The sequence below is a fragment of the Vidua chalybeata genome, chromosome 5, assembly GCF_026979565.1.
Source record: "Vidua chalybeata isolate OUT-0048 chromosome 5, bVidCha1 merged haplotype, whole genome shotgun sequence".
Lineage (NCBI taxonomy): Eukaryota > Metazoa > Chordata > Aves > Passeriformes > Viduidae > Vidua > Vidua chalybeata.
Window position 1 is genome coordinate 62,417,314 of NC_071534.1, and position 17,751 is coordinate 62,435,064.

Here is a 17,751-nt window from a genome sequence, read left to right on the forward strand (position 1 = left end):
AAGTTTTAAACTTCAATGATTTCTTCAGTACACTGCAAAAGCATATTCAGTAAGGCTTAACAAGGGGGCAGAATGTCAATAGAATGAAATAAGAAAGAAACATTTTGGAGCAGGGATGTCAAACATTTTTCTTCTTGTCTGAATCCTGAAGACATCAGGCTGCCTATCATGTTCAATTTACATGTTTCATTCAAACAAGCAAATACTGAAAAATTAAGTTATCACTTTTATATAAGCTTTCAGGAACTATAGAAGTCATGTGATTAAATCCATAGAAGACTGAAAGAAATTCTCAATTCCTTAAAGAAACTTTGAAAGACATTTTAGGTTCCTATCAGCAAAAACTTATTCTTATCAAAACATGATTACCAAAATCGAGTTCAGTACTTCCATCTAGTCCATTTAAAAAAAATAGTTACAACAAGTTTACTTAAACTTGTTTCTAAATGTTTACCTTCAGTGACACATACAGAGTGACCCAGCATTATTAGCTAGAGGTACAGGGGTAACTACTGAAAACTTGCACAAGGAAAATTTAAACAGTCTCATCCAACTAGATTTCCATCATTAAGAAAATATGTGTGTATATATAGATACAGACACACACACACACACACAGAGGTATAATCATATATATAGATACAGTTATATCCATAAAAAAAAATCTATGTGCATGTATACACACATGCATATTTGTATGTGTATATATGTATTTATTTGTGTGCATACATACATGTGTTTCTATGTATAACTGTATGAATGTGCATATATATTTATACAGTATTGTAATACTAGTCCATACGAGTTACAATTGTAAAACTGGGCATATTCCCACTCTGGTGTTTGATTGCAGAAATGTACTAGTCACCAGTTCTGGATACCCTACAAATGTTTACTGGGAATACATCTTTAAGAATTCACAGATCCAAATAATGAACTCAGAATAAGCGAACAAAAAGCATATTTCTTCAGCTATTCTTCATTTATATTGACACAAATAACCTTTTGCACAGTTTTGTTTACTCTTCACATAGATTCCAAAATATCACCTGAGACTTCAAATACCACTTTTTAGAGATGCTGGAGTTCAGGCTATGAGGAAATGCTGTAGATTGCCGCTAGGAATGAGTGTAACATTATCCTTAACCTCTAGAGATCACAGACATGCATTCAAAAGCCTGATTTACCATTTAAGTTTTCTCCCAGGACATACAGCAGAGTAACTTAGAAATAAGAATTAAAGAGAAAGATTTTGAACATAAATGTGAATTGCACATTTTTCAGCATAAAACTATCTTTTTCTACTTGTCATCAGTTTATTGCTGAATTCCCTAGGATTCTTAATTCTGTTTATTTAAGCTATTTAGATTTAAACATTCAACTTTGGAGGCATGATTTTCTTAATTCTTGCCGGGAGTTAAATCATCCCATAAACATCCGAAAGCAGAATCTAATCTCTGTAGCACATATACACTTCAGCATATATATAGTGAGTTATCCTAACATTACAAAGACAGATCACACAAAGAGTCTCTGAAGCCTGTAGCCCAGAAGATAACTCTGCCTGGGTTTCTTGAGGCCACAGCCAGCATTCTGACCGCTAGACAATTCTTTGTCTCCGTCCAGCCCTCATTCAATAGCTAGATCTGTTGGAAAATGTTTGACCATCTGTAATAGCCCCTTTGTGCTCCTGCTGCATAAATAAGTCTTGAAATCTCCAAGCTGGTCAAGGAAAAGAACCCCTTGTTCATATATTGCACAAGCAGCTTCTGTCTGCTCCTTCTCAGTCACGCACAATTGATTTTTGATAGAATCACACATTTTCTGCAGCCACAAGTGACAATAGGAAGGTGTGCACAGGCATGTGACACCGTGGCTTCACCAGGACTGCACAGCTGACAATGCCAGTGGTGTGCCAAGTACTCACATCGAGAAATAGGGCAGTAATCCCAGGGCACAAGAGGATCATCTGTGTAACACCAGGGACCATGAAAATCATCATCTGGATTGCGGCAATAGTTTTTCTTCAGTTTACTAACATCTGGTTCTCTGAATATTTGTATATGCCTACAGGGAAAAAAAATTCAAAGTGTTGAAAAGCTTTATACTATAGCCCAAATTTTCAAAGGTTAAATGTTGCTTTGCTCCACATTGCATTATTAGCTGATTGAGAACCCTACAGGTCAGGGTTTAGGGCTGGTTAAAATCAAAGGGAAGATGAGACACAAATATTTTCTGGATCTGGGTCCAACTTTCCTCTGGTTGGTATTTTAAGCACTGTGTCCTCTGGACAGCTGGGAGGCTTCTAGATCTCCCACTCAATCTAAAATCTCTAGATAGAGGGATCATTATACTGATTAGAAGAGTGTCTATAATGCCAGCAGAAAACCCACAGACCCCTTTGTGGAGCACAGGTTCCTTCTCCTGCAGGTTAACAGCACAAGGGAGCATTGAATCTACAAAGTTGAATCAAAGGCAAAAAGAAAGGCAAACTAAGAAAGTTAGCAAGGATGAGCAGCAGGCAAGGAGAAAGATGAATGGCTCAGACAAACTGCAATGATAGGTCACCTAAGTTGCAAGCCTACATGAAGCAGGTGAAATTTTGAGGCCAAAATCGGAAGCTGAGGAAGAAGTTTATTTTTGGCTTGTCACAGACAAGGATACAAGCTTCTTTATTTACAGCTGTAGTACTCCTTCAGTCCATAACCAACCACTCATGCTGCCTGTAGAACACCCTTAACGAGAAAAAATATTGGATTGAGACAGATAACTCCCCAAAGAAATTCCCAGATGGAAAATGTGTGGGCTGATCTATGCTCTATTAGATGAATGCAATTGCATCAAGCATCCAGTAGGTTTATACTGCCTTAGCCACAGCAAACTAAGACTTATCATGCTTCTCAGACAGCATGAGCTTAAACCTCTGCTTCCCTTCCATGGGCAGCATACTGGAATATGTATCCTCTCTCTCACCATCTGTGGGAAGAAACACATGTAGTCCAGCTGATGATACCAGACAGGGCCACTGAAGTCTACCTTTTGCAACACAGCTTCCCCAAAGGCTGACTTCCTAACCTACACAGTCCCTCCAAAGGACAATGGCTTATATGTTCAGCACTGTCACTCTACAACAAGTACCAAAGGTAATATTGACACATTTGCATCAGCTTTAGAAACTGAAGGAAAATGAAGGAGAAGCTATTTACTAGTGTGTGTGATATCTCATACACAGCAAAACATTTTATGAATCCCTTATGTGATATATAGTCTTTATATAGTCTATATATAGTCCCTTACGTGCTATATATAGCGCATATATATATATATATATATATATATATATATATATATGTGCTATATATAGTAGCACCAGGGTGATTCAGATCCATCTGGATTTCGGCAGTAGTTCTCCCTCAAATCCCTGTAAAAATTACAATATAATTCATTTTACTTCAACAAATAAATTAATTTGCCATTTCTACTACTTGAATATGAAGCCAAATAATGATAAACAACAAAAATTGCATGTCCTTTTATTTGCATTTGTCATCAGTGTCACTAGATCATAGACTAAAGAGTCAATTGCAAGCTGCAAGGGACATTAGGTGGTTTCAAGTCCAATCTCCTCCTTGAAGCAGCATGAGCTATGAAATGGGGCTGATGAGACAACCATTTCCTCTCATTTCTGATATACTCTCACTTTACCAAACTTTCAAGGACAAGGATGGGGTAAAATAGGCCAGTATATTAAACACTAAGAAACATCCCAAAGCCTGCAATTACTGGTTAGCCTGAAAAAAAGTCATGTTGTGAAATATATTTAAACACACACACAAAAAAAACCAAAAAAAAACCCAAAAAAAAAACCACCAAAAAACCCAAAGAAACATAAAGGTTAGGAAAACAAAGGTATTAAAAGCTCCAGAGCATAAGGGGCTACTTTAGAATCAATGCAGACAAAAAAGAGTTGCCATCTGGAGGCAGTATTTATTCAGGACTCACTGAACCATCTCTTTTTGTTTATATGCACACACCTACGTAAATCTTCAATATTTTTGTCCCATGTGGAGCAAGTTAGCCCAAATCTTGTCTTGGATAGATTCCCCATGTAACTCTTGCCATTGCCTCGATAACAATCTGAAGAAAGAATGATGAGACAAAAAAGTGGAGGGTGATTGTGCAACATTAAGAAAAAACCTCTTCCTGTCCATCAATAATCCAAATCATTAAAGACAAGTGTTCTTTTAAGCAAATGCTATACACTATTAATCAGTCAATTGCATAAATCAGATCAGAAGAAAAATGGAAAATAGTTTTCAAATTTACATATATAAGCTCCTGTTTGAGACCTTCATTCCCAACACAGCAGTATTTTAAATTTTGTCTTACTTACATGGACTTGGAAAATTTCTTTCATAAATAGTTGGTTTATGATTAATTTAGAAGGGTCGCACAGAATATCCTAAAAGTTGTCAGAAGCTAGTTTATACAAAACCAAGAATAAATGGTCCCTTATTCCTCCCTCCACAAAAAAATAAGCATTCGGTTTAGCTTTGTGTCATTTTGAGATATTGGCAACAGTATATAATTCTAGACTTAAGTACTTCAGCAAAATCAAAAAATCATCATGACTTTAATTTTAATGTAATTCAAAAACTTGCCTGTTCGCTCCAGCAGAAGTCATGTTTAATTCATAAGCTTTTATCACAAGCCTTTTTGAGACTTTTCAAGAGAATTGTTTAAAATTATCAGTACTATAAAGACATTTTGCATAAAGCTCTTAATTTCATATTCATCAGTATTTTTACTTTTTGATAATTGATACTTTACAAGAAACACAAAATGAATGCAAAAGTTTAATCCTTTCTCTGACATAAGTCTTGCAACTGCAACTTTTTAAAATTTACAGTAACATTGGCTAAAAATTAAAGATGGAGACATTAATGCAGCCTGATGTAGGGTTATAGGTCTGAGGTCTTAGCCTCAGTTTATGCTGTGATTGACATCCATTCAGGATGCAACATTACTCCTTACAGTAATACCAAAACCTCACAGGAAAAACATTTGCATGGAGACTCAGAATGAACCTCACAGGCAGAGGTAGGTAAGAACTGGAGGATCAATCCCTTCTAGACCAGGTATTTGCAAGAAAATAAAATTGCTTTTGGTAGCCTGATATGCAATTATTAGAAGATTGTGAACCAAGGAAATCATCTCAGGTGTGGAAAAAGGCCTTTCAAAAGGTGACAACAGTAGAGCAGATACATAGACAGGCCTTGTCTAAAAATCATGTCCAATAAAATCTTTGCTGCAGCTTTCCCTGCTGGAATTACAAATTAAAATGAGAAAGGAATCTCATTTACACCACAAGGAACCCCAAGCATGCCAATAAAGCCAAAGCAGAATTACACAGGTGTAATACAGACACAACTTCTCCAGTTTTCAAGGCTGTCTACTTGATATTTGGAACAGTATGGCATTCACTTAAAATCATGTTATCACCCTTTCCTCTGTTACCTTGTTCATTTGATACATCACACTTAGGAATCTGGGAGCAATAACCAATACGGATGTTTGGGTCAGTGGTAAAGCACCAGGGTGATTCAGATCCATCTGGATTTCGGCAGTAGTTCTCCCTCAAATCCCTGTAAAAATAAATATGTTAGCTCGCAGCAGGGATAACCTAAACCCACCAATGTGGTCCATTGTTTTTTGTCATGGATTAACAGAAATACAGGCTCATTCAGGTCTCTGTGTTACTGATCAGTGTCAAGTGCAAGGAGATGAGGAGTAAAAGTGCAGTGTACAGAAAAAAAATAATAATTGTAATAGGAATATGTTTGTGGAAATTCATTTTTAGCAGATATAGGTTTTGATGGGATATAAGATTTCATTTGAAGATTAACAATATTTTCATTCAGGATCCCCCTTCAAAATTTGCATGCAACTGACATTGGATACACCTGCAATATATTAGAAGTGCTTTTAAATACAAACATTACCAAAGTGCTTAAAACTCCCTGTACTTTGAATGGTTCTGCTGAGTTTGGAGAAACAGAGTGTTTTAGACTATCAGTAACTTATTTAAAAAGCTGAATTGTGGAAAATAAAAAAAAAAAAGTGTATGTCAAAATTCTATACAGCTGTTACCTTTACAGTAAAAGTTAGTCACAAGGGAAAATCTTTAAATGTCTTTTACAGCTTGCATGAAATATTCAAACCTCTTAAATGTAAGTTTTATTTCCCTGTCTCCTGACAATTGTTGCCATGTTCTGTGCATCTCCATATTTCACTGTATTTTTTACATCTGCAGCACTTACTGATAACAGACTATGGAAAGAATGGGCCTAATACTGTAGTTCTTACTGATATTTACCCATCAATAATGATATTTAATGCAAACTGGGCTGTGACTCCAATCTGGTCAGCAAGGTTACCTCTAGGCTTAGTTTAAAAAGGACTGAATGAACATTACAAAGGTAACTGCCTAAAATTAGCAGATTATTCATGTGTTAGAAGCTTATGAACCATAGAAAGGTTTGATGACCAGTGGTCACTCAAGTATAAGCACTCCTATTGATGCATCTATATTTAGTAATGAAACAGAAAAAGGATTTTAAATATGAAAAATTAAAGAAATGTTTTCAAATATTATAAGTGTTAAATATTACAAAGAAGATTATATTCAAGTAATATTTAGGGCATATTAAATTAAAGTCAGCAATCAAGCTCCAAAGAAGTTTTTAGTTCCATGAAAAAAATCCAGTGGTAATGTATCAGCACTGTTGGGATTCAGGTCCCAGCCTGGAACACATTCAGACTCTTCACAATCATATTGGTGAATACATGCTTAAAGAAGAAGTTCACGAAAATCCTTAGGGTTTCACACAAGTTCATCTAGAACTATTGCTGTGAGATCTGAAAGACTGATTTTCCCAGGCTAAAATGATTTTGAGGCTCAGCAGGTAGAGTGGCTGCATCAGAACACGGGGCAGGGACAGAGTCCTATGATCTTCTCCAGTGGCACGAATTCTTAAACATTTTAAAACTCAGCTCTTTTCCCACTGCAGAAATAATACCCACATGCCTTGACTCACTTGCATTTGAAGTTCTCAGGAGTGATGTTGTGCTGGTGAGGGAACTGGGAGTCCCACCTCTGGCACTGGATTCCACTCCATATGGTGCTGACGGTGCCACGGTAACCCTCACCCTGTCCCCGAACGCACGTTGTGGTCTCGGCTGTCGCCTCTGTGCTGTTCACGATGGTTTTCTCTGCAGACCCAGACAAGAAGGGCTCTTTCATTCTCTTAAGAATGGCTCAGGATGCCTGGTTTGAACGCTACCTTACTGATAGAGTCATGGATTACATGATGTTCAAATCATGGTAATTGCAGTTTTATTGGTGAAATTGACAATGCGATTATAGAATAATTTTCTCCTCTTCACATTTACAACATCCACCAAAAATCAAAAAACAAAATAAGTGCCAGACTTTATGCTAGTTTATCTGCTTGCATGCAAAGAGTCTGCAATATTTTCTTGCATGAGACACCTGGCCTATGCTGTACCATTGGAGATTAGAAGATATTCCTGGTTACTTTTTCAAGTTCAGCAAATATCATTCCTTCAGTTTTAAAAAACTAACTGGCCACCCACACGCACACTGTTAAACACGGTAACACATATTTGTAGGCTTAAAACACAATTGGGTTTCTCTAAAGAATTCCCAGAACATCAGGTCACAGGAAAAAAAAGATGCAGATAAAAATAATAATTTAAAAATAAATCCTATTATAAGTTAATGTGCTAAATTCTCCTAGAAGTTTGTTTTGTTTTTTGTTTTTTTGGTTTTTTTATGCCTCATATGGTTAAAAGGGTGAAAAAAAAAAGCCCAGCTTTTGAAATCAAAGATCAGTATTCTCTACAGAGTGAAAAATGTTTTAAAGACTAACAAATTCATCAGACTCAAGATCTCTTACAGATGTTGATATACTCTGCACTCATCCTGGTGTGGGCTGTCTTGAACTAAATTCAGAAAAACAGTGGTTTTGAAATGACTCATTCACATAACTTAAAAGTCGCTTTTTATTTCTTATGCAATTTTCATAATTGCAAATTAATGGCACAGATATTGCATCAGATATATACAAAGTAGTACAAAACTACATGCACTACAGTTAGAGCAATTCTTCAATATTCTTAAAAGTTCCCAATACAGTATTTTAAAAGAAACTGTATATCTGTTGGTAATTGTTATGGTTCACAAGACTAATTTTATTAATTATCTTAAAAGTATTACTTGCCAGCAAAAAGTATGTCAACAAACTTCTTTATTTATTTTTCTTCAAATGGTCCAGTGAATAGAACAGTATTTGTGTGTTACTCATATTGTAGTCAACTCCTGGTAACTTGAGCCAGTTCCATGAACTCGGAGAAAATATGGATCTTAAGGAAACCAAATGTCATAACAGATGGTTTTGGCTGATTTGACTGATCTTTGACGTTAAAGATCATTTCCCTGTCAGATGATAGCATCAAGTTGTGCAGTTGAATTATACATGTATCTATGCATCCCTTTTGCTCTTCATCTGCTTGATGTTTTTAAGTCAGTGTTTCATGGTCAAATTCATTTCCTGTCCCTCCTTCCCAAGGCAAATGTTCTCCTCTTTCAACGGGATTTTGAGTTCCAAGCTCATTCCAAAGCCAAAAGGATATGGCACTGCAAGTATCACAAGGAGGTTTCTGCAGGCTGACAAATGTACTCTTTCTAGGGGACTCATCAAAGTCTTGCAGCTAGTAACTTTATATTTAGTCTTTACATATCACTTTTTTAAATAATAAGACTAGAAAAAGATTTATTCATACAACTTATAGTAATAAATAGCTGCAATATTTCTGTTTTCCATTATAAATAATATGTGAAAACAAATGGAGTTATAGTCTAAAATAGCTTCTAAGCTGATTAGAGTGAACATTGCTATGCAACATTCAAATACATATTAGTCTTTTTCAAAAATACACACATTTCATTCATATAAATGAAAGAGATCTGGGGAAAGACCTGAGAGGGCAGGAGAGAAGAGTTCCCTAAGATGATAAATTGCAGCATATGCCCTGGCTTCATAATATTTCCTAAGTAAATTAATAAATTGAAACTGCATAAATCTAGCAACAAGTCTTCTTAAATAATACTAATAATGTACAAAAAATCAATCAAATATAAGCTGTTGCAAAGACCTTATCTATACACAAAAAGTTACTATTTCAACTGTAATGAACAGTATAGGGCACCTCCTCTCTACTCAGTCATGCTAAAGAAAAAGTCATTAGATTGGTGTTTATATATCATTATGTGGGTTTGTTTTTTTTTAATCAGATGCCTGAAATGAAATAAGTGATGCATCAATTTATTTAATCAAGGCCACAGTAATTTTGCAGAGCATTCCTTCTTCTACATCTGCAGATACACAGTTAATTGTTGAACCTTACATTATGTGTCTGGATAGTGACCTCTACCTGTGGATCAGATTTACAACTTTGCCATGTCAAAATATACAACGTAAAGGCATCAGAAGAACTTAACTTTCACATTGTCATGAATATTTGCACAGCCAAGCCACTTCTGGAAAAACTTGCACTATAATGACTAAGAGAGAAATTATTTCAAAATCTGCTATTACTTTGTGGCAGCTCTCAATAAGAATTCTTGTAATGAGAGGGATCAGTAAAATATTCTTATTATAACTAATAAAGCAGTTTCATTGTTCCAAAAGGTCCACAGAACCCTCCCCAAATTCTTCTTGCTGTACCACCTGCATATACTACAAATGTCTCATTTTGAAACATGAAAAAATGAGACTCCAAAATATTTCCAAAATTTAATTCTGAAATTCTGAGGGCTTGTGCCCTTGGAACCAATTCCCATTCTAGCTATTGAGTCTCACAGAAAGCTGAAAACTTACCAATAAATGCTTGAGAAATCCTTCATTCATCTGTCGATTCCACAAACAGGCATGATGGGAACAGTCTCCCTATTCCTGTTAATGAAAGTTGGGCTGGATGTGCACAGGAACAGGCAAGAGCTTGAGGAGCAGTGCCTGTCTCACCAGACACTGCAGATTATACAGCACTTGCCAAACTAAAAAGTGCCCAGGCTGTCCAAGCCTACAACTTGCATAGTCATCTCCATTCAGTACTGGTCTAGTTTCTGGGGCCAGTTACTCATCACCCAATACCAAGTTAACTAAATTTAATAACTTTGAGCATGAACATTAGATGTGCAGAGCATTGGTGAAAGAGCCCTAAGACCACACTCACAGTTCTCTTACAAGGCAAAATCAAGACCAAGATCAAAATCTATAAAATCAAATTCCCATCCATATCCCAGTAAATCCTCTAAAATATAAATTAAGATCTAAAAATCCAAGGGATTGTGCCAATGAGGAAGATAATATAAAGTTAGTTAGATTAATTTATAATCAATGAGCAATCCTTACTTTGCAGTACTTACTAATATTTCATAATGGAAGTTCCCAGGATTTTTTTGCTTCAGTTCAATTTTTTTAGTTCTGAACTGAGATTAAAAGTACTGTTATTGAAAGATCACACAAAATTCCGCCTTATAAAGGACTACTATTTATAATTTATGGATTAAGTGTCACTTACTCCAGTAGGAAAGTTCATTATGAACAGAAGAATTTGGTAGTTGTTAGCAGCATTTTGCTTTTGAACTTTGTGCGTTTTTGTTTTCTTTTTTTAAATTCTGGATGACTAAGATTAAACATGTAACTCAGACAACCACATGAGGGGATTTCCCATTAGTAGTATTTCTACCTTCACATGTTCACTCTGAAGTCCCCAGTCAAAGGTCAATAATGCAAAGATATCCTTTTTTTTTTCCATAAAATCCTCCTTTTTTTTGATACTTCAAAATACATAACTTTCTTAATATGGGCCGGCTCATGCATTCATAGAATCTTAAAAAGATGAAACATTATCCGGAGCCTTATGTGTAAAGCCACAAATAGTCTTCTTAGTTGTGGTTCTCACAGCAACTCCAGCATGAGGGAATCAGCAGGGGCCTTGAGTCATTCGACAGCTGAACTAACCAGCTAGATACTATTTCACACTTAAATCCCAATGACCCTGAAGAAAATCCTGTGCAAATTTTAGGTCAGTGGTGAGAATCATATTGACTTATAAGAAGGTAGAGATTTTGCTGGAGAATGCATGTTCTTTCATGACAATACAACAGTATTTGTGGAAAAAGACATAGTTGGAAAAGAAGCAGAGTCCCAAGTTATAGCATGAGGAAAATACCTCTTCTTGCTTATATTCATGCAATGTCTCTTCTACAATGTCAGTCAACAGAAGGAAAATGTACCCTGATTTGTAACAAAACAATTTAAAAAGTTGATTGTAAGCATGATCCATGCAATTCTGCAAATGTTAGTAAGAAAGCTGAGTGGTGTTTTGAAGCTGCTCATGCTCAGTTGCACTGCTTTCAGGCATCCCTTCCCTTAGCAAAGGCATTTCCAGTTCTGGACACTAGTTTAGTGGCAGCTCCTTCCTTTTCACATTTTCTTCAATGTACCATGACACAGTACAAGAATGGAAGAAAAACCCAACTGACTTTCAGTGTTTTGCTTTTTATTCAGTAAAAACGTATGAGAAAGTGAAGAAATCAATTATAGTCAAGCTCAAGAATCAGAGAACCAAAGAACTCTTTGTCACCTAAAACTTTCACACGTGCAATTCATTTGTCCGTGAGCACAGAGAGATCTTTACAGGCTGTTCCAGTGTCTACAACAAAGCTTTAAATGCAAACCATTTTTATTTTAAATCTATTAAAAAAATCTCTTCATGTTTAGAGTTCCTAAATTTCACTTACAAATTATCATAGAAATGATGAAAAAGATTTGAGAAAGATCCTTTTTGAGGCAATATGGATTAAGCTCTTGCATAAACAGTGAACACTGGACCTATTCTTTGTCTCTTTTTAAAGCAAGATGGAAAGTAAGACTTTATCAACTTCTAAATATCAGTCTCTTTTCTGCCTCCTTTCTATAAACATCTTTATCTTGCACAAATATTAACCTTAAATTAGTCTAACTAACTCTTTAATCAGAACTCTTTAATCAGAATAACTCTTTAATCAGAACTGTACATTCAAATGGACAGTTGAAATCTCTGTTTCTAAAGAATGAGTAATTTAATGTTGGTGGGTTTTTGCCTTCCCAAAAGCTGTGGGCACATTACAACAGTTCATTTTAAGTCTAGAGTCTCAATTTTGGTGTTTCATTACTTGTTCTTTCCCATCCAACCGAGGCCTTTATTGAATTTTCTCAAGGCTTTTTCAGGCTCTGGTCACCCCTGACTACTGTCAGTGACTACTGGTGGCAAAGGCTAAATCCATAGTACAGGCATCTGGGTTGGCTAGACATAGGTAGGCATCAATGAAACACTGTCCTTAACACAGTAATTCCAAAAAAGCTCTGCAGTTCTCAAATGACTGCTATCTGTAGCTTCCTTTATGGATCTCAGTACCTCTCTAAAGCTCATCCATAGAGGAACTGTCTGGGCTTTAAAAAAAAGCAATATTAGTTCTCCACTCCTGTCTTCCCTGTAGTCAATGTTCTCATTTATGCCAAAATAACAGTCATCTTCCTTTTTCATGTTTGCTGGCACTGCTTCCATTTCTTCATTTCATCCTACACTTCTTCATTGCTGTTAGTTGTCCTTTTATCCTCTCTTCTAACTAAAAATTGTCTCAAGCCAAAACCACAGACACATATGTGAGCAACTTCAAACCAGTCCTGGGGTCCCCAAAGTCTTAATCCAAATCCAGTTTTTGCAGCTTGAGCCATCTCTAATTCCTAATTGCTCCTGTCATCTCTTTCTCACAGCCCTGGCTTTAAGCCACAATGTTTTATGCTGCATTCAGTGCTTGGAAGTAAAATTACAATGCCCTCTCTCTCTTCAGTCTTAAAACCATATTTATTTTCTAAACGCTTCCTTCCACCAACTTTTTTGCAGAAATTTTTGTATATGAGCTGTTGTCAGCATTTTGGCTATAAAGCGCACTAGCACTCACGACATGTAGCAAAAAGCCACAAGCAGCATGCTGCCTTGTGGTCACTCCCCAAAGAGAGGACACCTACATTTTTGTATATGGTCCAAGGACTTGGATTTGCAAAGCATTTTTCCTAATTAGTATTTCTTGTAAATTAAATAAACAGTCCTCAGCATAGGAATTAAAACCTGTGTGAGAATCCAAACCACAAAGCTATAAAGACCTATAACTCATGATCTCTTTTTAGTGTTCTGAGATTGCAAACAGCCCCAGCATCAGAAACACAGAGCAGCCACCGAAACCCAGAATAGCCAAGTGTTTTGGGCTTCCTGCTAGGAGGTGGGAAAACAGATTTTTTTATGAGCCTCAAGAAAGACAGAAATCTGAAATAATTTCTGTTAGTATTCTGGTCATCAAGATGGTGATTTAACAGTAGCATCAGCAATAAATTCCCTCAGTGGGTTATAAAGGAAAGCGTTGAGCACAACTGTATCTTACATAGAGGGCGATGTCATATGCCTGTGAGAAAAACTCTTTGAAAATATCTGCTGGATTAAGCTTTCATGACCCCTACTTTTAAATTTTTTTTTCATAGAGGTTGCCTTATTAATTTCAAAAGAGATACAGTATTCTGCAGGGAAAATACAGTTTTACATGTGAAATTTCCACTGATTTTAATATAGTTTCTAACTGAAGGAAAGACTTTCTAGTTCCTACAGTGAACTTTTGCCTAGAAATGAGACAAAAGGCTTTCATCACAATATGAAAATCATTACACTGTGTCTTGAAGTTGTTTTTAATTTCATTTTGATCTTTACCTTTTCTTCAGGGCTCTGCTATGACTTGATAGACAAAGGTGATAATCCAGTAGTTTTCAGGAGATCTCCCACCCAACCATTTTATAAGGCTGAGGCTAGACTGTAGATACTGGAAGTTGCATGAGGCGTAAGCTTACGTGACCAACAAAGCCAGATGTGAATCCTCAGAACACTGACACATCAGCTCAGGAAATGCCAAAGGATAAAGGTTTATAAAAGTTGCATTTGTGAAACAGTCAGCTGTAACTTAGGAATACTTTTTTTCATAATAGTAACAGGGGAAAAGAACAGTTCTAGTATGCTACACATGATTCATATGTTATCTAATAATTGGAGAAGTGTAGGAAGCACAGTTTACTTTAAAAAAAACAAACCACAAACCAAAACAAAACCCAAACCAACACAGGCCAAAAATCCAAAGCAACAGCTCCTCACTTAATAGAGTAACTGAAAAATTGAAAGATGATTCAGTTGCACAACTAAGCAATCTGTGTTCACAAAGGAGGTAATCTGAGATTTCCCCTTTATCAAAGATTATCAGTAAGTAGATACAAAAACATTAATTAGTCCTGTAGTTCACAGGTAAGACTTTCAACATGGGTGTGACTTAATGGGTGCCTGACCCAAAACAAGCAGCAATCCTGACAAGTTTCTTCTGTCTCGGGAGAGCCTGATTAGACATTGCCCAAAGTATCAAAGTAACTTTGTCTTTTTTACAGTGGAATAATTGTGATAATTTAACTACCTTATACTTGAATTACAATGACATAAGATAAAGTTAAATTACTCTACATCAGGCGGTACAGAATATTCTTACTCAACCCTTGGATTTCAAAAATTGACAAATTGATTAGACCAGACTGAATCTCCAAGTCATTAGAACTGGCCTAAGCTATGAAGAGTCAAGGAGATAAAATTCTGAATTATTGGTGATTCAGGCAGAAAACATGGCATAATTTGTTTGAAAAGAATTCTAAGTGAAGGTGTAGAATCCCTCTTTAGGCAGCAACGGCTCACAAATAAAGTTTCACATCAGAGCTATTACCTCTTCCTTGCCACCCATTCCAATATTTAAAGCAAGTCTCAGTAAAACTGACTCTACCATCCACCTTAGCCCCGGTATTACCATGAAAGTATAGAAAAATTGCTTTGCTCAAGTTTTCAAGGAATGACCAAGAGTTCTACCTTCCTTGTTGTTCCTTTACTTCTCATTTAAGACGCCTAATTATCAGTAAAATAGAGCTTTCAGAGCTGTCACCAAAATTAAGATGATCTGAGCTTTGTAGACATAACATATTGTAGTAAGCATTAAAATGCTGAACAAGAGCATCTCAAAGTGAGCATCCAACCACTGTACACCTTAATGTCACTTTGATTCAATTCCTTGTCTCTAAAGTGTGGTTAACAAATGCCACCGTCTTGTAACTGATGAATGAAAAGAAGTTCATTGCCTGTGGACTGTTTTGATATGGAGTGCTCAATATCACAGAGACCCATATGGAAATTAATAATTCTGTCTTCAGCACAAGAGTGAATTATGTGGACCTAGAACTGCAAAGCAGTAAAGAGTTGTTAGCAGAAGATACTGAGGAGGGATTGTGTGTGTGCACCAAATGATATTTGATACTCTCAAATGATAATGCAAATGTCCAGCATGACCAAACTAATTAATACTGTACATGAGATCCTCATGATTTTGTTGCCTCACTTTTTTAGTTCTTGATTTTCATATGTTTTAATGTAATTTACAGTACATAAGACATACACATATTCCTGTGGTAAGTAATGCACAACTCTTCTTTCCTGTCCAGATTAAATATAAGGTGTTTATAGGAGACCCTCTTTGAAAGCTCTGTTTTAAAAGCCAGTGAAGGGCAATGAATGAACTAGCGGTGGTCCTACGCTGCTCAAAATATCTGTGTCCAGATTTTGGAAAGGAAAAGGAAGTAATAAATTTTGCTTGAACTCACCACACGTTTTAATTGCACAGAACTCCCAGGGGGTGTTAGGGTCAAGAGTGTAGCACCATGGTCTCAGCTTGCCATCAGGATTTCGGCAGTAATTATCATCAAAGCCCTTGTCAGGATATCTGCAAACCACAATGAGAAATGCGTCAGGAAAGTCTTCCTGGCAACACTGCACTGCCTTCTACAAGGTACTTAAAGGACAGATTTCAGCAGAGGCAAACAAGAACTGGTTCCTATTAACCTTGGGTCTGATCCTGTAGGATGGATGCAAATATGCTTTTAACGCTGTTAAAAAGTTAATAACATATAAACACTTTCCAAATCTGCAGCGGAATCAGACCTCCACTGAGGGGACTCCCTGCTGTGCTAATGCACAGGGTACCGGATAGGCTAACTCCACTAATTGCTAAACTCTTGCTCTTGTGTCTGTCAACCGATGACCAGACACTTAAGCCACTCTTTTTTTTTTTTTTTTTTTAAACAGACCAATTAAATGTGGATTATCTAAATACTGCCTGCCATGCTGGACTCATTAAGAAAACAGGTTCTTCAGTGCAACAGCCCTGGGTTCAAACTGGAAGCTTTTTTTGGGTAGCCTTGCTACTAATGATAGCTCCATTTATGTAACAGAGCTCATTTTTGGTCATGCCCTCATTTAAAGCACTAGGAGAAAGAAAGAGACAAATAAGTAAATAACTTTCATCTCACTTTATCTCATTAAGACTTGATAATATTGTGCTATATTTATGTTTCCACATTCCTACAGCCATCACTGACAATCAGACAGATATCCAAGATATTTAGGTTATTTTAATATAAATACATGATACTAACATCTGTAAATTTGAAGAAGATAAATGCATCAGGTTGGGTTTTTTTTTTTTTTTTCTCTAGTGAATACAAATTGTCTTGGCCTTCCAGTTTTATTGAAATGTGTTTGCAAAATAAACAAAAAGTAGATTTGCCTTTGAGGGAAACCTGAAAAGTGTGTAAGAGAACAATAAAGTTAACTACTTGGGAACCTGAATCCATTTACAACTGCAAGCAGATGTGCTTCATACAAGCAGATGAAAATATAGTTTACAAGTGTACGTTTTTGTTAGGATGCTTTGTCAAATGATCATGCTAATTTTGACTCATTTGCAACTTGATCTCCCATTTCTTAGGAAAAGTCAGGTTCCTTCAACTCTACAAGGGACAAGGATAAGACTTAAGTAGAATTAAATAAAAAAAATAAAGAAAAACAAAATTACATCAAAACCACCAAGGAGAAACCTCACCAAACTGGGAATTCAATGGAATTCTCAATGGAAGTCAAGAACATGGTAATTTCAGATCTAGCAGCAGTACCCTGTTTTCTGCTAGGTGTAAAACAAACTGTAAAGAACAAGTTGTGTCCAAGGATTTCCCAAAAAAATAGTTAATGCGCTAATAATACAGCAGAAAATTATATGGGTTTGGCCTCTCAGTAGATGCAGTGATAAGCCTTGCTGGTGGAATATGTTCCATGTCAAGTAGCATGGAAGGTGCATGTTAGCACCCAAGAACCAAGGTGAGTCCAGAAATGGCAAAGTATATGCAATCACAGCTCACAAAAAGCATTCAAAACAGGTCTTGATGCAAAGAATTTGCGTTCTAGAATACAAATGTCTGTCTTTGCACTGAATGCTCCATCCTTCCTAATATTATATGGCATATTCCCACAGTATATCAAATATGGGTTATTTTAAACTTATTGGGTAATTTTATGGGTTATTAAAACTTAGGTAGAGATGTTCTTCCAGGATCAAGCTTTGTGTCGTCATGGGATGGTGTAGTGCTTGTGAGCCGTGTCTTTTCACTAACTAGATCTACTTGTCCTTTTCTACATCAAAACTAGACTTCCCAGTCAATG

General features: G+C 36.2%; 1 protein-coding gene across 1 annotated transcript in view; it reads right to left on the bottom strand.

The window, feature by feature from the left end:
- The window catches only part of HGF (hepatocyte growth factor), a 48,046-nt gene that overhangs the window by 9,255 nt on the left and 21,040 nt on the right, over positions 1-17,751 (bottom strand). The window contains exons 8-12 of the mRNA XM_053943560.1: positions 15,861-15,979; positions 7,098-7,272; positions 5,518-5,645; positions 4,035-4,137; positions 1,928-2,067 (exon numbers count right to left, since the gene is read on the bottom strand). Of these exons, the coding sequence (XP_053799535.1) occupies positions 1,928-2,067; positions 4,035-4,137; positions 5,518-5,645; positions 7,098-7,272; positions 15,861-15,979 (665 nt within the window). The remainder of the gene's footprint in view (positions 1-1,927; positions 2,068-4,034; positions 4,138-5,517; positions 5,646-7,097; positions 7,273-15,860; positions 15,980-17,751) is intronic.